This window comes from Lepisma saccharinum, chromosome 29, assembly GCF_977018435.1.
Source record: "Lepisma saccharinum chromosome 29, izLepSacc3.1, whole genome shotgun sequence".
NCBI lineage: Eukaryota > Metazoa > Arthropoda > Insecta > Zygentoma > Lepismatidae > Lepisma > Lepisma saccharinum.
In genome coordinates this window covers 9363577-9387530 of record NC_139257.1, presented here as the reverse complement: position 1 = coordinate 9387530, position 23954 = coordinate 9363577, and the positions used below count along the sequence as shown (strand labels likewise).

The window sequence follows — 23954 nt, the reverse complement described above, 5'->3', positions numbered from 1 at the left end:
AAAGGTTTTTGATAAAAATAACTACGACATTCTCTTGCGTAAACTTTCATGTTTAAATCAATATGCAGCTGTGTGATTTGCGAACAATCACTGTCTTGTGCAGTGTGAGAATTAAATGAGGAAAGCCGGAGATTTTCCCGCACAAAAAAATTATCCCCGGTAAATATTTTTTCTTATCTCAGCCAGGGATGGTTTTATCCCCCGTAAAGAAAATAGAATTGAAAGAATATAGCATGCTATTTCATAACTATGGAAAAAACACCACCGCCAAATGATAAAATATCAGATCATAGCAAGAGTTGATTGCATGTAAACGTGTACAAATTATTTCAGAAAGAAAGGAGAACTAAGCTAGCAACATAGCGCGTCCGCAGAGGGGAGCCAGGGGGCACATACCCTCCATAAGATATCCGGAAAGACCCCATGTAATTCGAATGGCGAAATTCTAGCGTGAACGACAGGAGATTATGTGCCTATGCAAATTATCCTCGTGCTGGAGATGCTTTATGAGAATTCTCCTAACTGGGTACAACATCACTCCACGTTTCCCTCACTTAAGAACCGTTGCCTCCCCCCTCCCGTCCTGAGATAAAATTCTGCGCGCAGCCTTGGCTAGTAATGTCTCTATATGGGAAGAACACAAGAAGTAACAGTTGATGTGATTGCTGGAAATTTCAGCCTACTTGTGTAAAAGAAATGAACTTTAAAAATTATTCCTATAAAAGTTATCATAGGTTAGGACCACGCACGTATGTACAAATTTATTTCGGAGGGTTCGAGCCAAGTGTCTCAGAAATAATAATAATAATAATAATATAAAAGTTTAAATTACAATTACTGTTACACTTAATTATATTCAATTAAAATAATATTAATTAAAATATATAAATTAATATTGTATTGTTATTATTATATGAATAGGTTAAAATATGTTATCAGAATAGATGTAGTTAAGATCGCTAAAATTTTGTATGAAAGCAACCGTCCTGACAAGGAAATCAGTGCCAAGTAGATAAGAAAATAATATTTTTTAAATAATAAAAAAAGAATGCTAGATCCAGTTAACGAAAATTAAAGTTTCGGATTAATATTCAAAATTCGGCGAAAATAAATAACCCGCGGTTACTCAGCAAATACTAAACCAGTATATTTTCATTATTTAATTATAGTACTTGGTAAGCTTTTGGGAGGAGAGGGGTTTCCGGACCCTTGCCCCTCGCTCTTAAATATGTTATTACCATTCCCGTAGAATAGTTTTGTCTCAAGAGTCTCCCCAAAAAAAATATGCAACGAAGGACTCATAGTACTACGTTTAAGGTTTGTTTAATCAGACACACATCAAATTAATGTAAAATAAAGGAATTAAAAAATATATGTATTTACTGCCTTCAAATAAGTTCGATGGAAATAAATATCACTCGATTATAAAACAAATGCTAAACGAGTATATTTTCACTTCGTTTTTACTTGGTTAGTCTTTCGGACTGGTCTAGACTCCCCTGACCCCCTAAATATACGCCCTTCGTTAGGACCACTGTTCTAAGGATAATAGTTTAGTTTCCAGACCGGTAACGTATAAAAATGTGTATATCCAAAGAACCAACCTCAGAAATGAAATCGTAAAATACGGGACTCAGTGCCCCCCCCCCCCCCCAGGGAAAGCCTAATTCGCACCTTGTCTTGTGATTATGATGTAACCTTAGATAAATATCGGGCCTCCCCGATGGGGCAGTGGTAGCGTTGTCCAAGGGGTCCTGGGTTCGATAGCCGGTGGAGGAACGCAGTGGTTCGGAACCCACTTAAAACTGTAGGTCCAGTCTCGATTAGCTTACTTTACATAAATTGTACTTAAAACTCCAACCGAGTTAGATAAATATTCCCCAATAATTTAATCTTGGACCTGTCTTGTTTTTTTGTTTATAAACTATCTACGATATCACGTCCTTTAAGTAGTCTACGCTGGCATATCAAATCAATGTAAAGAAATTAACAATGTATGTCACCTGCAATAAAAATGTGACACCCTAGATACTGAAATGCTCGCTTCCTTACAAGGTGTTATGTGTGTTGCCTAACTCTACGCAGTGGTAGAAGTTGCCATTGAAAATTTACAATTATTAAGGGAGAATTCACACCGAAGGGACAAGCGACACGCGACACGCGACACGAGACACGCGACACGCGACATGCGACACGAGAGTTTCACATCGAATAGACAAGATGCACGTGACACGTGGAGAGCAACACTTGTTTCTTTGCTTAGTTGGCATGACGATGCCGATATAATTGCATTAATCATTTTATTATTCACCCGAAAAAAGTAACAATAGACACTCTTACATCTAAATCGCATTGTAAAATTTGTGTCAGTTATTGAAACTCGGGAGAGGCACGTTGTGCATGAGAAAACTGAGATATAATATGCACTGACCTCAAACTGTACACGCTAGACTTTTCAGCCTGCATAAAGCGAATACCTAAACACTAGAGAAATGGTTCTCAACCTTCGTGAAACCATGTCCCGGTATTTTATTTAAGTCAATGCCCTTAGCCCAAGATTTTCAAATCAATTACAATTTCAAACGTTCAATATCTCTTTGGATTGTATAGATAATATGATGCTTTTGGTTCTCATTTATTTATCATAATGGATCAAAAGGGAATTGTTGAGGACGGACATAGTGCGATATGCAATAATACTATAACCAGTGATAATATGGATATAATATCATCTGATTCAAAACATGAAGAAAACGATGGAAATGATGTTATGGACACTTCACACAAAGTAAATGGGCTGAATAAAAGAAAGAACAATAAAACACAAACTGAAATGGGTAACAAATGTTCTGGGATGGAACACACTTCCAATCATGAAGACATAATATGCCAATATGACACAGGTGCCAACGAACCCTATTTAGTGATAATAGAAAGTAGAAACCAACAGTTAGGAAATTTGCATCCAGTTAAAGTTGGATATATGTTGATGGATAATAATGTGAAAGTAAAGTATGTAGATCAAAGTGGACGAAATAGAGTTCGAGCATTATTCAACACGTCACAAGAAGCTAATAACTTTGTTAAAAATGAAGTGTTATTAGACAAGTTAGGAGTAAATGCCAGAATTCCTAAATCTTTAGTGGAGAAGGAAGGCCTTGTATTTGGAATACCCACAGAGTTTGAAATGCAGTATTTGGAAAGCAGTATAGAAAGCCCAGTGGTAGTGACTAAGATGGAAAGAATGAAGAAGAAAATATGGCGGAATGTTGGATCATTTAAGCTTGAACCTACTCAAGTCTTATGTGTGACTTTTAAGGGGACAGTTTTACCACAATACATAGCAGTTGGAAAACAAATAGTTGAGGTAGTGCCACGTGTGTTGCAATGTAATAGATGTTTCAGATTTTCCCACACAGGTCAACAGTGCAAGGGTAAAAAATGTGTTACAAATGTGGCCAAGATTATCACGAAGGAAACTGCGAAATGAGTGAAACATGTATAAATTGCAAAGGAGATCATAACGCTTGCAACATAATGTGATCAAAATATCAGGATGAAAAGCAAATTCAAATTATTATGGCCGAGAAAAGCATCTCATATTTTGAAGAAAAAGGTATGGTGACGGGAAATAATTCAAGAAATATATCATGTGAACAAAAAATTAAATTATTTAGGGATCAATTTCAAAATGAAACTGTTCGAAGAAACGGATTGGAATTCCCTCCCATCAAAAAGAGTTATGTGAATGAGAAGAATGCACAAACAAGTGATCGTTGCAAGGAGGGGAGAGAGAGTTATTGTGCGAGTTCTGTAACTCAAATGGCGGAACAAAAGAAAATATCGAAAGAGAATAATGGTCAAAAAATGAGAGTACAATACAACAAAGTTGTTACATCACCTCCAAAGAAGATTATGAAGACGGCCACAAGACGTATTGTACAACTCCCACTGGAAAACAAAAAGGATGTAAATGTAGATTCTTTATCCTCATCAGACACAGAAAAAGGACAAATAAAATACAAATATCCAGTATATTTGAGAGAATCCCCTTATAGTAAGCAAGAACAAAATATGGACAATATAAATTGCAGAAGATATTCAGATCGTAAATCAGTTTCTTGTAGACAAAAGGAAATATACCAGTCATTGTTGGACCTTTTACCAGACATGATTGAACCAGTTCGTGATTCAAATGATTCCAGGAAGAAACAGAAGATCTTAATTTCAATGCAACAAATTATAGGAAAGATAATTGCAATATTATCAGAAAGCTAAACTTGTAAAGAGGAAAAATAGGTATGTATTTTATAGTGCAATGGAATATAAATTCATTTACAGCTAGAAGATTAGAAGTATTACAAATTATAGATGAGCATCATCCAGGTATATTGAGTTTGTCCGAATTTCGTGGTAGGCAGCATCAATATTATCAAATATCTCATTATGAGTTAATATCTAACTTACATACTAAAGACACAAGAGGTGTAGGTTTATATATACATGAAAGTATAAAATTTAAGATAGTAACATTACCAGAATTATTAGGTTTGATAAAATTATTTAATGTAGAATTAATAGCAGTGAAAATTAAGATGAACACATTAGAGTGTACAATAGTATCAATTTATATTCCATCGAGTTATAAATCTCAACATATTAAAGTAACACACTTTAATGAATTATTATATTATGTCCAGGATAATGTCATTATCACAGGTGAAATGAATGCTCATCATGAAGCATGGGGTTGTAACTATAGAGATGCATTGGGATGTAGTAGAAGAAAGAATAAGATTGTCTGAAATATTTGCTGAACAACCTTTGCCAAATAATTGGATAAATTTAAAACAAGCAATAGCTAAAGCAAAACGTATATTTAATAAAGCAAAAAGGCAAGCATGGGAAGAATTCTGTGAATCATTATCACCATCTGTTAAAACAAACACAATTTGGTAAAAATAAATTATCTTAGGAAAGGACATAAAACTAGAGTTTCATCTATAACAACAATTTGGCAAGAAAATTTTGAAAGCACGTTTACACCTTGTTATGTAAGAAATAAAAAACCCGAGATTATAAATAATATAAACTCCAGTGATGAATTTTATTCGAAAATAACATTGCAAGAATTAAGAGAAACCCTAAATAATATAAAATCAACTGCCCCAGGATACGATGGAATAACATATGAAATGATAGGACATCAATCGGATAATGCATTAAATGTACTTGTAAATATTTATAATAATATTCTGAGAAGTGGAAATGTACCACAAAACTGGAAAACGCATGTGATACTACCTATACTTAAACCAAATAAAGATCCAAAAGAAGCTGAATCATATCGACCTATTACGTTGGCTCCTACAATTGAAAAGATATTTGACAGATTATTACTAAAAACATTAGACTGGTATTTTGAGAAAGAACAATATTTTTATCCAAATCAGTTTGGTTTTAGGATAAACAAGGGTTGTATTGATGCATTAGTAACATTAACATTACATGTTCAAAATGCAATGTATAAGAAAAAATATACGTTTGCTCACTTTATAGATATACAAGGTGCATATGATAGCGTTGATCCTCATATATTAATTGATATGTTAAATCAGACAAATACTCCGAAAATAATTATGAAGATAATATGGAATTTGATGATAAATAGGAAGACATTGTTTTGCTTTCAGGATACACTTAGTGGGCCCCGTACCACTTCACAAGGATTACCTCAGGGAAGCCCACTTAGTCCATTATTATTTAATATATGTATGAGAGGAATATTTCAATTTCATAATTGTAAAATAAAAATAAAAATAATTCAGTATGCAGACGATTTGTGTATATTAGGATCATTTTGTAATCCATATAAAGGTATTCAGAAAATAGAAAATAATTTATATGATGTAAAATGTTGGCTGGAGGGAATGAACTTAATCATATCACAGAACAAGTCAGCAGCTGTATGTTTTAATAACAAAAGTGAACATAAATTTCCAAATATGTTGACACAAACTTCTGATATTCCATTTCAAAATAAAATAAAATATTTACAAATTAATTTTGATAGAAAATTGACGTGGATGGATCATATAAGGTATTTACAAGCTAAAGGTGAAAAAATGTTCAACATGCTAAAAATTTTAGCAAATACTAATTGGGGTGCTCACCCAAGAATAATGCTGTTATTTTACAAAACCTTTTTAGGCCTAAGTTAGAATATGGATGCAGCATATATGGCAATGCTACAGAAAGAATTCTATGCAAGATAGATAGTTTAAAAAGAAAAGTATTGAGGAGATCATTGGGACTCATGAATATTCAGCTTCCAATGTAGGAGTTTATTTAGAAACCGTAGAGAAACTTTTAAGTATAGATGCAAATGGATTACAAATAAAGTTTTGTTTCAAGTGCTGGGAAATAATACAAGAACCCCCAGTAAATAAACTTATGCAAGACCAATGGATTTTATATCAAGAGAATAAAATAAAGGGACAATATTCACCTTTCCTAAAATGTACATAAAATAGAATTTCAAGATTTGTTTTCAACAATACTAACGCATAGCAAACATCCAATTTATGATCAAATACCAGTAAGCAATGTTTCATTAACAAGTTATGCAAATATTCAATGACATTTACGAAATTGGGAGAATTATAGATTCATATACACAGATGCATCAAAAAATAGAGAAGAAGTAGGATGTGTTTTATTGACTCTTCTAATGGAAATATTAAAAAGTTTAGACTACCTGGAGAGTGTTCTATTTTCTCGGCAGAAGCATATGGAATATATCGTGCATTGATGTACATTAATAATATTCCAGAGAAATAGGATACTAACTAATATCAACAGATGCTAAACGTATTTATACAGTGCACAATCTTCATATAAAAAGTTATATAAGTTAACTACAGAGGGAAGGACAATTCATTTTGCATATATACCAGCACATTCAGGGCTCCATTATAATGGAGTGGCAGATAAAAATGCTAAAGAAGCAAGAATAATGGACCACAGAATGAATATATTATTATCATATACAGATATGTTACCAAGAGTTAAAAACAAAATTCAACAAGATTGGGAGATATGGGTCAAACAAAAATTTACATATATGGGTCATTCATATAAAATGTACTAAATTTAAACAATACGACTCCGTGGTTTTATACAATTAATATACCCAGAAAGTTTCTAGTTTTAATACTAAGATTGATATCAGGTCACATACGTTTAAATAACCATTTCTATAAAATTAATGTTGTTAATTCACCTATGTGTAAGTGCAATCTAGATCAGGAAGATGCTCATCATGTTATATTACAATGTCCACTTTATACCACTCAAAGGGAGATCATATTCAAGAATTTAATAAAAAAGGAATACCTCTCCGAACTTCTTTAGCCTCTTTAATATCGTCACCAGATGTAACAATTGTATTTATCATTTTTAGATTTTTTCATGATATTAATATAGAAATATGAAAATTGTGAATATTCAAAATGTGTAACTTGATATAGTCACCAGATATAACAATTGTACTTTGTATTTATAATCAATTTTAGATTTTGAATGATATGATTTATATGAAAACTGTGTATATATATATATATATATATATATATATATATATATATATATATATATATATATATATATATATATATATATATATATATATATTCAAAATTTGTAATTTGATGTAACAGTATCATAGAAGACATATTTTTAGGACACTTCGTGTAGAGCTGGTATAACAGCGAAAACCAATAAAGTATGAATGAATGAATGAATGAATGTGAAGCAAGATAGAAGAAAGAAATGTATAATAACTTAATTTTTAAAATGATTAATAAACGTATGTATAGAAAAACTCCATTATATGAACTTTATTACATGAAAATTATTAAATCAAAGGGGGGGAGAGTATAAAAACCTCAGATTTTCGTTGGTATGAGTTAGTGAGTTTTTGCACTTCCTGTGTGTAATAGGAAGGCGGTACCTATGTGGAACAGGATTTAAGATAGGCTTTCCTAAATTCATTAATATACCATTCAGTAGACTATCCTTTGAACTTGGTAGTAAAACTTGAGGTTTACTCCCTACTTCTCACCAAACCAAAGTGACTGCATTAACCTATTCCAATAAACAGTTAACATCAGTGTTCGTGATTCCATGATCCTGAGATGGCTTCAGTATATGTATGAGAAGTCCCTGCTCCAGCCAGTAAAAGCAAATGGTTACAACTGTGTAAAGTAACGTAACAATGTTACACCCGTCACAGTGGAATTGCCCCTCTTAAACCTATTTATCATGCTCTCGATTACCTTTGGGATTTTGTAGTTCATTATCTCTACGTCTTCTCTCCCCATCCTAGATGGGAACGCAATGACACTCCCCATGCGTTGAACTTCAAGAATTGTGGCCATGGTGTACGGCAACCTGGAAGAAAAGACAAACGCACTGAAAATAATATTTCATTTTCAACGTAAAATGATCATCAGAAAACGGTTGATTGATTGGTTGAATTAAAAGTGTTGGGTGTGTCTGCGCTTTAGGTCATTTTGCACCCTTCAAGGTATGCTGGGAAATATCCCCTTACCTAAAAATTTGACTTGAAAAAGTTAATGCAAGGGCTGTAAAAAGCCCCTCGGAAAAAATTAAAAGTGCAAGGCTAAGGACCAGTGCGAGACAAACACAACACATTAAAATGTCAGAAGACACGAAAAGCTTCCTTACAGACAGTAGAAGAGACCAGCTCTTCCGAAAAAGCTAAAAAAGTTTGATAAAACACTTGTCATCGCCCAACAGGAATGACAAACAGCTGTAAATATTAGAAGTCTGTCTGAGGAAAGCAATATTCAACGAGAATATGCCGAATACTTAAAAAGGCATTACAAACACGGCACATTTGAGTGTCCAGCCCTTGCAGCAAGGGACCATGGTTAGCACATCCTCCGACAGTTCGTGTCCTTATCTGCCAGTGATCCTGTTTGCTTCTGTTGGTCTCAAGTCACGTGAGCATCAAGGGAAACGAAGCAGCCGATGCTGCCGCCAAGTCTGCTCATGCAGATGGCGACGTTCTCGTCCACCTTCTGTCAGCAAGCGACCTGCAGGACATGTTGCGTTGTTGCTTTCTTAACACTTGGTAGGAAGAGTGGGATGAGGTAACGTGGAACAAGCTTCACACTATTAAATCCACCATAGGTCCAATACGCATTCGAATGAGAACAACCTCTTCTCGACGAGACGGTCGGGACGAGGAACGCCATGCACCTACTGTGGGCTTAATAGCGTGACGCGAGCTGTCGAAGAATGCGCTACACTAGAGTATGGCGGGATTTCGGCAATTCCAGAGTCTGTAACATGGAGGACACAATAAAGACACAAGAAGTGCTTACCTCTTCATGTCTTCCAGCTGAGGCAGGACTCCCTTTCCAATCACATCGTCTATTTCCTGCTGCACCTTCGTTTGCACTTCCGGGTTAAGCATCATGTAGAGAGTTGTGAAGGACAAGGTACATATGTTGGTGTCCACGCCAGCAATCAGGAAATCCATGCAGTTTCCGAAGATTTTGTCGACTGAAAAGAAAGCAGAAAATGTTTCAATGTAACAGAAATCCCGTGGATATGATATTTTAAAGAGGAAAAAAGAGCAGAGCTGATACTGATGTCGTCTTTCGCCGGGTCATGCCGCGGGAAACATTCGCAGTCTAATTATCCTGGAAATTATGCAAAATTCAAACTCTATTTTTAATTTGCACCAGTATTGCACGAAAAGCTATACTTTGTGATTACATAACATCTATTTTAATTATCTGACGTAATTATTGAATATTCTAAAGCAAATTTCTTGGTAAATTGATGCACATAATTGGTGGAGAATATTATACACCAATATTGATCAATATTTTGAACAATTTTTTATTATTGCAATTTTCAAGCATCGGTATCGGTGAAAGCAGAGGCTCAACCACGAATCTTTGTCTATGGGGGCAAGTACCTGGAGGATAAACGTGCCAATAATAATAATAATCTCATTATTGGCATTTTATCCTGGTATTTTTCAACACGTTCAGTTTCACATTAGCTAATAATGGAAAACAAGTTCACAAACTCAATTTTTGAAATACAAAAATTACGAATATAATTCTTCTTGTACATATGACATGCAATGTTCATGTAGAACATATGTCTTACGCATATGCAACATGGAGGGACATAAAATAAGATTGATTGATTTGCTCTATTTTACTTCGCTTCTTGTGCCACTTTTGGCTAATTTGCGAAAATGGGGATGAGTGATGATATGAATAAATTGATTAATGGACACTCACAAACATTCATGCCCATGCCGGGAATCGAACCCGGGACACCTGGCGTCGTAGCGAGATATGCTAACCTCTCCGCCTCTGCGGCCGGCACGTAAAATAAGACAATACATATGCTGCATGTTAACACTAAATTGTGCACGTATTCAATGTTTCTTTCATACATATTGCCTATATTATTTAAATACATTACATAATCAATTCATTCACCTCATAAGAAATCAACAGAAAAAAAATATAAATTGTCTCTCATATGATTCTTTTCCTCAAAACAATTGGTCATACATTTAAAACAAAACTGTTTAGCAGCAACAGTCTGAAGTACATATTTGGTCTTACTTGTCTCCAGTAATTTAGAATGCATTAGAGGAAATAAGTACATCGAAAGCGAAACGAGCAAGAAAATTTTACGAAAGTTATTTTTATTTGCCTAAAATTTGAAATCGAGAGAAAGCAATTGCCCCTCTGTGTCCCCTCTGCAAGTGCTCTTGGTAGTCTGGATGGAAAATCCAAGAAATACATGAAAACTAATTACATCTTGAGTATCATATTGTCCTGCTACTCTTAAATTTTGTTAGCCTTGATTTTCTTTACTGCAAACTTTGCCCTCCCTTGCACCCCCTAGAATTGGTTTCCTTCCAAGGTGGGGGGGGGGGGACGTCGGCAGAGCCCAAGAGGATACCCATTACGAACGGCTGGTACGGCACGGTTCGGCACTGTTAGATTGATTTAAAGGAATCAAACAGCACACTTTGCTTCAGCTCACATGAGGGGAACGGCAGGAATGTCTCCCCGAGGATTAAAACCGATCGTGGGCGTTCGTCCCCAGCGACTTGCTATTTACCTAGACCATACTCCGCAACCATTACCATAAACTGGTCCTCTCTATTGCAGGTGGAGCCTAGTCAGGTACCCTGCTGACCGTTCATGATGTCTCTCTTCCCTTAGATTACCTTTTCATACTGAGACGTTGCGATCTGTTCTCTAATTCACAATTACAATACAAAGTATCCAGAACAAGGCACTAAGAATAATCTCTGGGGCAGATCGATAAGTACTTAACATTCAAATAAGAGAAGCATTAGACGAAGGAACGCTATTTGAATTTATTGCAACGCGAAAAGTTGAAATTATGGCACAACCACCTCACCACCATAATCCGACCATAAATACGAGCATACGCGAACGAGATCCAAGAAGACGCATGCCTAGACTTAATTAGAAACTAATTCAATATGCCAGTTTATAATGTAATATAATGAAAAGGAAAATCAAGCAGTGTTATGTCTGGAAAGTACCGAATCAAAAAATTCTCATTACTGTTAATTAAACGTTCACTACATAAAACTCGTCATGTTCAGAGTAAACTAAATTAGGACTATTGCTTCTAATACCTGGTTCTAAGGCAATACGTGGCAATAGAAATATAACTATACAATGTTTCAAGATTACACCCAAGTAACGCGGCAGACGTGCGAAAAGGAATATACGAGACAAAAATAAGAATTGCAACCAAGACATCGAGATAAGACCACAACACGAACTACAAGGCAGGGCAACAAAGTTGTAGAAACTTCGAAATAATATAACCTACCATGATAAGTCTTGATCTTGATCAACGCATGATATTACCATTACACCAAGGACCCTTCAACCGGAAGATTCCAATCGTCATTTCGCAAAACTTGCATAATCTTGAATATCTTAGTAACACGTGGGAATTGTCCATTATTGTGACTTCCTTAAGTAAACGACAGGTTTAATTCTCCTATTGTTGCTCAGTTACACACTCACCCGTCACTACCCCTTCCAGATTGTTAGACTCGTGCTCTTCGATGCAGGCGTCGATGAAGTCCCTCTTAATTCCTGGAATGTACGACTGGTGATGGGCCTTTAGCACACCCTGGAAGGACAAAGCAAAAACCATGTGTAGAGCTTGATTACCTGTATTTTAAAAAATCAGTAGTTTCAACTCTGACAATGCAAATGTTATTTCGGCTCTAAGAACAAAAAGCCCGCCACCAGGGTCTCCGCATGCAGGGGCGGCGCCAGGGGGGGGTGCGAAGGGGTACTCACCCCATCATTTTCTTCCGCACGTCCTTCGGCACCCATTTTTCAAAAACTATATTAAAAAATGAACACTAACTCTTACAGTGCCATGTTATCGCATGTCATATTGAGCGCCGAATGTTAGGTACTGAAGTGAGACCACTGTTTTTGTATACAACAGATACCTTCTTTCACAAACATTGTTGTTAAGAATTGTTTCTTCTTTTGTTGAGATAGACCTGAAGGAAATCGGTAGGGATGGAAAAGAGTATATAGATCTTGCTCAAGATAGGGACAGATGGAAGGCCTGTGTTGCTGCAGCCATGAACCTTCGGGTTTAAGAAGGCTAGAGAGTTAGTTATTTAGTTAGTTCTTCTTTTGTTTCAAACAATCTGCTTGTGTTTTTCGATAAATGCCTACAGCTCAGTATCAGTTGTTTTATGTTATCTCTTGCATTGTTGATACACGGTTTTGTTGTCCGCCTACTATCGGATTAAATATTATCTATACTCGAGTTAGCAGGGGCGCAAATATGCTGGGTCAACCGGGGCGGTACCCCGGGTCCCCCGGAGTAAAGGGGCCCCAAAATGCCGGCATTGCTGTACTGTCATCATGTTACAATAATGAAAAGCGTGTATCAAAGTGGTTTAAAAAAAAGACAAGACAAAAAACTGAAGAGCGTTCATTACAAACTTTGGTCTGACATTAAACAGAAGTCGGTTTTGCTACTCCTCGTACAAGTACGACAGTGTTTACTGCAAATCTTGCTGATTATTTAATCAGCAGGAACACAAAGCGCCTTTACTAATGATTTCCGAGATTAGAAACATCTTTCAGAACGATTGAGTGATAGATTTGATTTATTTTACTTCGCATTTCTGCCACTTTTGGATAATCGCGAAGATGAGGATGAGTGATGGTGAAATTGACGTAGGGATACTCACGAAGAACATGCATGTCCAGGCCCGGACCGGGATTCAAACCCAGGATCCCTGGCGTCGTAGCGCGCTGTGCTAATCCCTTCTGAACGAGTTAAAACCATTGAAAATTACATCATGCAAATATTTGGCTTTTACATGAACAATTGTGGGATGGAAGAAGATAACAAATTTTCTCCCACAGTCTTATAGAGAGTAATTAATGTTTCCTTAATGTTAGCCATATGTATTATTCCGTTCCGTGGGAAAAGGTGACCACATTGCTGATTCAAACATCAAAATTAAATAATTTCCTTCATGGCTGCAGAAGTCCTAAATGAAATCACTTCTGAAAGACGGAATGCACTCTTTTTTGCAATTATCATATGCACAACTCAAGACGTAAGCAAAGGTGATCAGTTAAGTGAGGTTTTTCGATTTCTCAATGTCATTAATAGTGTTATGTGGTAGATCAGCATATTGAATTGAATTGAATGATAGTGGAAGATCTGTGAGGCATTTACTGAAGTAAAAGACTGAATTGCATCTCGCCTTGAAAATCAAATCATTCAGTCTATTACTGAAAAATGTCTGGATATCACAAAATGACGTGGTCAAGGCTAAACATGGAGCCTCTTTAATGAATGGTGTATATATAATGGTGTACAAAAAGGAATCCAACTTGGGGGTCCGGACCCCCCCCCCCCCCAAAGACTTATTAAGTAATAAAATCAAATAATGAATAGTATATTCGTTTAGCCTTTGCTGTATAATTTCCTCTGAACTTATTGGAAGACAAGGATTATGTTGGGATCCCCCTGGCTTTGAAGGACACGAAGGACGTATTTACCAAGTACTAAAATTAAATAATGAAAATATAAAATATTAGCATTTGTTGCATTATCGATTGTTACTAATTTCCTCTGAACTTTTTAAAAGGCAAGGATTATATTGGGAACATACGGCTTTGAATGGCATTACAAAGAAGATTTATGTACACTATTACTCAATATAATATGCATAAAATATTAATCAGATATTTACTTTTCTCCAAATACATGTAGTAACATAATTTTTGTTATTCGATAAATATTCAATTATTCATCTATTTGACATTAATTTCATTGTCAGGTCACTTGTTTTATGTAAATTATTCCAATGTTAACTACAGGTAAGCTACGTAATGAATATGCGCTGTTATATCTCTATTCTTATAGTATCTTTACCTATTCGTGTAATAATCATATAATATTAATATATGTATTGTAATTAGTATTAATTTGATTTAATATAATTATTTTAATTTAAACATTATTATTATTATTATTCCTGAGACACTTGGTTCGGAACCCCACCCCCGAAACATATTTCTAGAGACGTGCCTGCCTCAAGCTTATTACTTACATTACGCTAGTCATAATTTGCATTTGGTTCTTAAGATGCTGTAGAAGGTAACCGGGAAATAGCCATGTTTTTTTAAACAGTTCAGAATGTGTAAATTTTGGTAACAGTCTTCGGTGATGGCAGATGGTTAAATAGATGGCAAATAAGCCGAACTCAACTCTCAAAAAAAATGGGCAGGAAGATTCGTAGCTATGTATGAATTCGAAGTGAGGCTTAGTGATGTTTTCAAAGCTTTGACTTAAATAACATTAACCAACAAAAAGCTAAATGAGACTGTTGGCCTAAAGGGAAAAATTGAATCTTTCGCCAGTTTCATTTTATTATTGACTGTTTAATATAAAGTTTTGGAGCAGATACATTTCACTTCTAAGTCTTAGGAAACTCTGTTTTAGAAATGACCGAAGTTCGGGACAATTTGAATTACTTGTATATGCTATGTGGTGAATTTTCTGTCATAATAATCAAAAAGATAAAGAAGGACTTTCAAGAATTCTGTCAGGACCAAAGACTTACCAACCCAGAGAGCTGGCTCAAAGCATCAATATTTTACCTGATTGTATACACGATTTGCTCCCAAACTGGACAATCGTTTTAAAGACATGAAAGCACTTTTACATGCATACGAAGTGATACAACCTTCTTTTTTGTCAAGTTATACAGACACCGAGTTGTGGAATGCAGCTGAATCTTTCCTCGAGAACATTTGCAAACGATATATCGTATTTTTTTCAGAGACATACACAATCTTAAAAAGTTCTTCCAGACAGAAGATAAAGGTTATGAATCATGTGAAAAAATCTTGGTGACCTTACGATGCAACATAATTCATTGACTTCCAGTTATACTGATATCTGCACAGCTTTTTCATGTACCTTAATGTCTCTGATACATTAGAAAATGCAGAGAGATCGATTTCTAAATTGAAAATTATGTAAACACGCAGTACTACAAGTCATAAAATTCTTAGTGTTTTGGCTTTCTTTCAATTGAAAATGATACAGCGAAGATAATCAATTTTAGCTAACTTCGATTTGATTTGATTTCTGCTATTTAGTTTTGATTTTCTTCAACTTTTGGCTAATCGCGATGATAAGAATGAATAATGATATGATTAAATTGATGAAGGGACACCCACAAAGAATCCATGTCCTCTCCGGGATTAGAATCCGGGACCACTAGAGTCGTAGCAGTCCACCACAGGAGGTTGAATCATACAAAGTAATTAATGCCTTGCAGACAAAAATCAAGAAAGAAATAATTCAAGTCTACCATTGTAAGTAATAATCAATTAGTAATGCAAGAATTGTAATTCATCATTAATCTTAATTTGCTAATGAGTAAATAATAGATTGCATTTCACAGTATCTATATTTTAGTTATATTCTTCATATACCGGTACTCATTATTAGTCTCTAGCATTTGTCCCAAACAAATAACCATAATCAAGAGAATAATATTTAATTATCACCCCATATGCTAAAATTACACATTTTCATCCCATTCTTAGACCAGTCAGTAACTGAGGGGCCCCACTTAGGTAGTCTGCCCCGGGGCCCACACGAGCTTCGCTATGCCCATGCGAGTTAGGACTCCTATTAAAAATTAACCAGTAGACCTACATAAAACAAGTTACATCAAAATTGGCTTATTCAATTGTGCGTTAAGCTATGGTAACTAATTTCTTTTCCGAGTATGCTTTGCCTGTGTCCTCCTCCGTAGTCGAGCGGGTTAAGGCGTTCACTCGTCTTGAGGTCGTTCGCTGCGGGACGGCGTAGGTTCGAATCCGGCTCTGGTCGGAATTTATTCTTCCTACCATCGTGAGGAAATTGGGGAGCTCCGAATAAGTGAGCGGTAACCCGATCGAGAAGACCTACATCGGCTGGGGGTTCGACGGGCTGACCACCCGTCACCCCAATACTGGTCTAAGATCTCCACGCTATAACAGGTGACGGAGGAACAGTGTGGGAGGGAGACCAGCAGTCGGTAGGTAAGCCAAGGCTCTCAAGGGCTGTCGCGCTATGGGTTATTATTATGCTTTGCCTGTTTTTTTTTTGTTGTTTTTTTTTCCAAACAAGAGCGCAAATTTGAAATTCTATAAATGAAAAACTTGTCGTCAGATCGTGATGCAATTTAAGTGCGGTACAGGTACAAAGGTTTTAAATAGAGTTCTTAATTTTCAATTTTATTTTTTTAATCGGCCAATAAAGTTATTTTGTCATAAATTTTGTGAAACATGTTCCCTCCCACCCTGGGAAAACTATCTTCCTTGCCTCTGTAATGAACCTGAGTGTAAAGGTTTGGTATTCTTTTATATATAAATGTATATTTGGTTGTAGATTTTCAGCTATGCACCAGTTACATTTGTTTTACATTTCATAATTTTATAATACAATATTTTATCTCACAATATAGTTGATAAGTACATATATTATTTTCTTAGTGGGGTTCCTCTGCTTCTTTTAAATCTCTTAAGAAATACTCACGCCTTGTTACATTAAGACGACATTCAAATATAATATGATCAGGTGTTCCTTCAGTTGCACCACACTGACAGATTGCGGATTGTACACTTCGCAACATCTTATTTGACCGCCCTGAAAAATTTCAAAGTCCGGGATTCGTAAATTTGGCAGCATAGCGCTTCAGAGCCAACTAAGAGTAGCCAACTTTGCAACATTTCTTCTTCCTGAATGAAAACGCTCGTGATTTTTTTTTTTCATTCTTTCACATTCCACAAAGTAAAGATACCCTAAAGCAGTAATAAAATATATGAGTAAACAAAAAATGTTAAGTTGAAATACGAATGTTGAAAATATTTCAAGATTCTTCGTTCTGAATTTGAAAATAGGAAAATGTATGTGCATTGTGAAACACTGACCAGGTTCTCATCCACCTGGAAAGAATTGCGGTCTCATTTGAATGCAAGAAGGCAAATTTATGATTATTTTATGCGAAATGTTTAGTAAAGATACCTTGCACAACACCAAACGATTCTGCAAAGTGTGTCTTTTCCTTGGTTCTTGGCGAAAATGGTTCGAAACTCCGGCACAATATTGCTTCAACTGAGATTAACGTGTTTTACTGAGCTTTCTGTTAGCAATCTCCTGGAGTAGTTGGTTAGATAACAGCACTTTCGTTTTTTTTACTGTTTTCATCAAGATCGAAACATCGTAGGTTCAAATCCCACCCTTTCCTTATTATTTTTTTCCTTTTTATTTACCGAGTTCGAAGTGTTCTAATAACGTAATATAATATTATATGATATTACTGTAAATATTTATGCGATGCATGCTCAGTGGCGACGATTGGGTTTCAAAACTGATGGGGCAAGGTGGAGGGAGGGGGGAGGGCAAGGACAGTTTCTTTCCCTTTGTAGATAATGTTTAGCATAGTGCTGGGTCATCTGCCCCTCCACACTCCATAATCGTCGCCTCTGTGCATGCCTCAAGTAATGCTTCTACTAATGTTTTTAATCTTTCAGTGATTGGCAGGATTTTAGGAAATACTTTTCCTTTCATTCAGCTGTTATAAGTTAACACATATTAAGAACTTACATGTCAACTTTCTGCATCCGGAAATGCTGGACATAAATCGCATAAATATCAACGGAAATATCCAAGAAACGTAGATAAGCTTTCTCGTCCAAAGCCGTTTACTTCCCGAAAAAGATTTTGCAAAGAAGTAGGTTTGAACCCATGACCTTCCATTCCATAAGCAAACGATCCCCCTACACCACACGGTTCACGTTATTTTATGCACTCGGTTCGGATCCCACTTTAAACTGTAGGTCCAGTCCCGATTAGCCTTACTATGCATAAAGTTGACTTAAAACACCAAATCAACCAATTCATCTCCTTTCAGAGTGGGCCTTCTGTGATACTGTAGTCGGCCAGCATCCGAAAATACAGTTCTGCTTCGCGTATACCAGAGTGTGATTGCATTTAATATTGTGACTAATTTTACTTTAAAACTACATATTAAAGCGATAATAGTGTCCAGAAAACATCGTGAGGAAATTGGGAAGCTCCGAGTGAGTGAGCGTAACCCGGTCAAGAAGACCTACAACAACGGCTGGTGGTTCGTCGGGCTGATCACCCGTCACCCCAATACTGGTCTAAGATCTCCACGCGATAACAGGTGACGGAGGAACAGTGTGGGAGGGAGACCAGCAGTCGGTAGGTAAGCCAAGGCTCTCAAGGGCTGTCGCGCTATGGGTTATTATTATGCTTTGCCTGTTTTTTTTTTGTTGTTTTTTTTTCCAAACAAGAGCGCAAATTTGAAATTCTATAAATGAAAAACTTGTCGTCAGATCGTGATGCAATTTAAGTGCGGTACAGGTACAAAGGTTTTAAATAGAGTTCTTAATTTTCAATTTTATTTTTTTAATCGGCCAATAAAGTTATTTTGTCATAAATTTTGTGAAACATGTTCCCTCCCACCCTGGGAAAACTATCTTCCTTGCCTCTGTAATGAACCTGAGTGTAAAGGTTTGGTATTCTTTTATATATAAATGTATATTTGGTTGTAGATTTTCAGCTATGCACCAGTTACATTTGTTTTACATTTCATAATTTTATAATACAATATTTTATCTCACAATATAGTTGATAAGTACATATATTATTTTCTTAGTGGGGTTCCTCTGCTTCTTTTAAATCTCTTAAGAAATACTCACGCCTTGTTACATTAAGACGACATTCAAATATAATATGATCAGGTGTTCCTTCAGTTGCACCACACTGACAGATTGCGGATTGTACACTTCGCAACATCTTATTTGACCGCCCTGAAAAATTTCAAAGTCCGGGATTCGTAAATTTGGCAGCATAGCGCTTCAGAGCCAACTAAGAGTAGCCAACTTTGCAACATTTCTTCTTCCTGAATGAAAACGCTCGTGATTTTTTTTTTTCATTCTTTCACATTCCACAAAGTAAAGATACCCTAAAGCAGTAATAAAATATATGAGTAAACAAAAAATGTTAAGTTGAAATACGAATGTTGAAAATATTTCAAGATTCTTCGTTCTGAATTTGAAAATAGGAAAATGTATGTGCATTGTGAAACACTGACCAGGTTCTCATCCACCTGGAAAGAATTGCGGTCTCATTTGAATGCAAGAAGGCAAATTTATGATTATTTTATGCGAAATGTTTAGTAAAGATACCTTGCACAACACCAAACGATTCTGCAAAGTGTGTCTTTTCCTTGGTTCTTGGCGAAAATGGTTCGAAACTCCGGCACAATATTGCTTCAACTGAGATTAACGTGTTTTACTGAGCTTTCTGTTAGCAATCTCCTGGAGTAGTTGGTTAGATAACAGCACTTTCGTTTTTTTTACTGTTTTCATCAAGATCGAAACATCGTAGGTTCAAATCCCACCCTTTCCTTATTATTTTTTTCCTTTTTATTTACCGAGTTCGAAGTGTTCTAATAACGTAATATAATATTATATGATATTACTGTAAATATTTATGCGATGCATGCTCAGTGGCGACGATTGGGTTTCAAAACTGATGGGGCAAGGTGGAGGGAGGGGGGAGGGCAAGGACAGTTTCTTTCCCTTTGTAGATAATGTTTAGCATAGTGCTGGGTCATCTGCCCCTCCACACTCCATAATCGTCGCCTCTGTGCATGCCTCAAGTAATGCTTCTACTAATGTTTTTAATCTTTCAGTGATTGGCAGGATTTTAGGAAATACTTTTCCTTTCATTCAGCTGTTATAAGTTAACACATATTAAGAACTTACATGTCAACTTTCTGCATCCGGAAATGCTGGACATAAATCGCATAAATATCAACGGAAATATCCAAGAAACGTAGATAAGCTTTCTCGTCCAAAGCCGTTTACTTCCCGAAAAAGATTTTGCAAAGAAGTAGGTTTGAACCCATGACCTTCCATTCCATAAGCAAACGATCCCCCTACACCACACGGTTCACGTTATTTTATGCACTCGGTTCGGATCCCACTTTAAACTGTAGGTCCAGTCCCGATTAGCCTTACTATGCATAAAGTTGACTTAAAACACCAAATCAACCAATTCATCTCCTTTCAGAGTGGGCCTTCTGTGATACTGTAGTCGGCCAGCATCCGAAAATACAGTTCTGCTTCGCGTATACCAGAGTGTGATTGCATTTAATATTGTGACTAATTTTACTTTAAAACTACATATTAAAGCGATAATAGTGTCCAGAAAACATCGTGAGGAAATTGGGAAGCTCCGAGTGAGTGAGCGTAACCCGGTCAAGAAGACCTACAACAACGGCTGGTGGTTCGTCGGGCTGATCACCCGTCACCCCAATACTGGTCTAAGATCTCCACGCGATAACAGGTGACGGAGGAACAGTGTGGGAGGGAGACCAGCAGTCGGTAGGTAAGCCAAGGCTCTCAAGGGCTGTCGCGCTATGGGTTATTATTATGCTTTGCCTGTTTTTTTTTTGTTGTTTTTTTTTCCAAACAAGAGCGCAAATTTGAAATTCTATAAATGAAAAACTTGTCGTCAGATCGTGATGCAATTTAAGTGCGGTACAGGTACAAAGGTTTTAAATAGAGTTCTTAATTTTCAATTTTATTTTTTTAATCGGCCAATAAAGTTATTTTGTCATAAATTTTGTGAAACATGTTCCCTCCCACCCTGGGAAAACTATCTTCCTTGCCTCTGTAATGAACCTGAGTGTAAAGGTTTGGTATTCTTTTATATATAAATGTATATTTGGTTGTAGATTTTCAGCTATGCACCAGTTACATTTGTTTTACATTTCATAATTTTATAATACAATATTTTATCTCACAATATAGTTGATAAGTACATATATTATTTTCTTAGTGGGGTTCCTCTGCTTCTTTTAAATCTCTTAAGAAATACTCACGCCTTGTTACATTAAGACGACATTCAAATATAATATGATCAGGTGTTCCTTCAGTTGCACCACACTGACAGATTGCGGATTGTACACTTCGCAACATCTTATTTGACCGCCCTGAAAAATTTCAAAGTCCGGGATTCGTAAATTTGGCAGCATAGCGCTTCAGAGCCAACTAAGAGTAGCCAACTTTGCAACATTTCTTCTTCCTGAATGAAAACGCTCGTGATTTTTTTTTTTCATTCTTTCACATTCCACAAAGTAAAGATACCCTAAAGCAGTAATAAAATATATGAGTAAACAAAAAATGTTAAGTTGAAATACGAATGTTGAAAATATTTCAAGATTCTTCGTTCTGAATTTGAAAATAGGAAAATGTATGTGCATTGTGAAACACTGACCAGGTTCTCATCCACCTGGAAAGAATTGCGGTCTCATTTGAATGCAAGAAGGCAAATTTATGATTATTTTATGCGAAATGTTTAGTAAAGATACCTTGCACAACACCAAACGATTCTGCAAAGTGTGTCTTTTCCTTGGTTCTTGGCGAAAATGGTTCGAAACTCCGGCACAATATTGCTTCAACTGAGATTAACGTGTTTTACTGAGCTTTCTGTTAGCAATCTCCTGGAGTAGTTGGTTAGATAACAGCACTTTCGTTTTTTTTACTGTTTTCATCAAGATCGAAACATCGTAGGTTCAAATCCCACCCTTTCCTTATTATTTTTTTCCTTTTTATTTACCGAGTTCGAAGTGTTCTAATAACGTAATATAATATTATATGATATTACTGTAAATATTTATGCGATGCATGCTCAGTGGCGACGATTGGGTTTCAAAACTGATGGGGCAAGGTGGAGGGAGGGGGGAGGGCAAGGACAGTTTCTTTCCCTTTGTAGATAATGTTTAGCATAGTGCTGGGTCATCTGCCCCTCCACACTCCATAATCGTCGCCTCTGTGCATGCCTCAAGTAATGCTTCTACTAATGTTTTTAATCTTTCAGTGATTGGCAGGATTTTAGGAAATACTTTTCCTTTCATTCAGCTGTTATAAGTTAACACATATTAAGAACTTACATGTCAACTTTCTGCATCCGGAAATGCTGGACATAAATCGCATAAATATCAACGGAAATATCCAAGAAACGTAGATAAGCTTTCTCGTCCAAAGCCGTTTACTTCCCGAAAAAGATTTTGCAAAGAAGTAGGTTTGAACCCATGACCTTCCATTCCATAAGCAAACGATCCCCCTACACCACACGGTTCACGTTATTTTATGCACTCGGTTCGGATCCCACTTTAAACTGTAGGTCCAGTCCCGATTAGCCTTACTATGCATAAAGTTGACTTAAAACACCAAATCAACCAATTCATCTCCTTTCAGAGTGGGCCTTCTGTGATACTGTAGTCGGCCAGCATCCGAAAATACAGTTCTGCTTCGCGTATACCAGAGTGTGATTGCATTTAATATTGTGACTAATTTTACTTTAAAACTACATATTAAAGCGATAATAGTGTCCAGAAAACATCGTGAGGAAATTGGGAAGCTCCGAGTGAGTGAGCGTAACCCGGTCAAGAAGACCTACAACAACGGCTGGTGGTTCGTCGGGCTGATCACCCGTCACCCCAATACTGGTCTAAGATCTCCACGCGATAACAGGTGACGGAGGAACAGTGTGGGAGGGAGACCAGCAGTCGGTAGGTAAGCCAAGGCCCTTCAAGGGCTGTAGCGCTGTGGGTTATTTATAGTGTGCAGAGAAAGAACCTAAGTAGATCTTCACACAATGTATTTTAATCCATTGCCAAACATTTCAGTTAACAATAATATTATATTTTTCCATTGACCGTATTTTCGATTCATGGTGAATTTGCTAAAAGGACAATGTCAAGAAATCTAAATATGTAAGTTTTACTAGTAAATGCATTTAAAATGCACGAAACAACAGAGGAGGAAAAAAATAAACCTCAAAAATAAGTAAAAATGCAACAAAAACTGTTAAAAATACTGACCAATAAACTAAAAGCCAAAAAAGACCGAAAAATGAAAAAAAAATATAAAATAGAAAGTGTTTTCCGGCTCTAACGGAAGGGAAACGGACATGATATCAGGTTTAGCATTGTTTTTAAGGGTCAGAAAAAAAGTTGATTTTTCATCAACTTAATAATAACCCATAGCTCTACAGCCCGAGGAGGGCCTTGGCTTACCTACCGACTGCTGGTCTCCCTCCCCCACTGTTCCTCCGTCACCTGTTGTAGCGTGGAGATCTTAGACCAGTATTGGAGTGTCGGGGGATCAGCCCGACGAGCCCCCAGCCGATGTAGGTCTTCTCGATCGGGTTACCGCTCACTCACTCGGAGCTTCCCAATTTCCTCACGATGGTGG

The 23954-nt window shown here is 36.4% G+C and overlaps 1 protein-coding gene across 1 annotated transcript in view; it reads right to left on the bottom strand.

Annotated features, from left to right (window-relative positions):
* The window catches only part of LOC145981339 (methyl farnesoate epoxidase-like), an 81287-nt gene that overhangs the window by 10588 nt on the left and 46745 nt on the right, over window positions 1-23954 (bottom strand). The window contains exons 4-6 of the mRNA XM_083114555.1: window positions 12135-12243; window positions 9411-9591; window positions 8337-8451 (exon numbers count right to left, since the gene is read on the bottom strand). Coding sequence (XP_082970681.1) covers window positions 8337-8451; window positions 9411-9591; window positions 12135-12243 — 405 coding nt within the window. The remainder of the gene's footprint in view (window positions 1-8336; window positions 8452-9410; window positions 9592-12134; window positions 12244-23954) is intronic.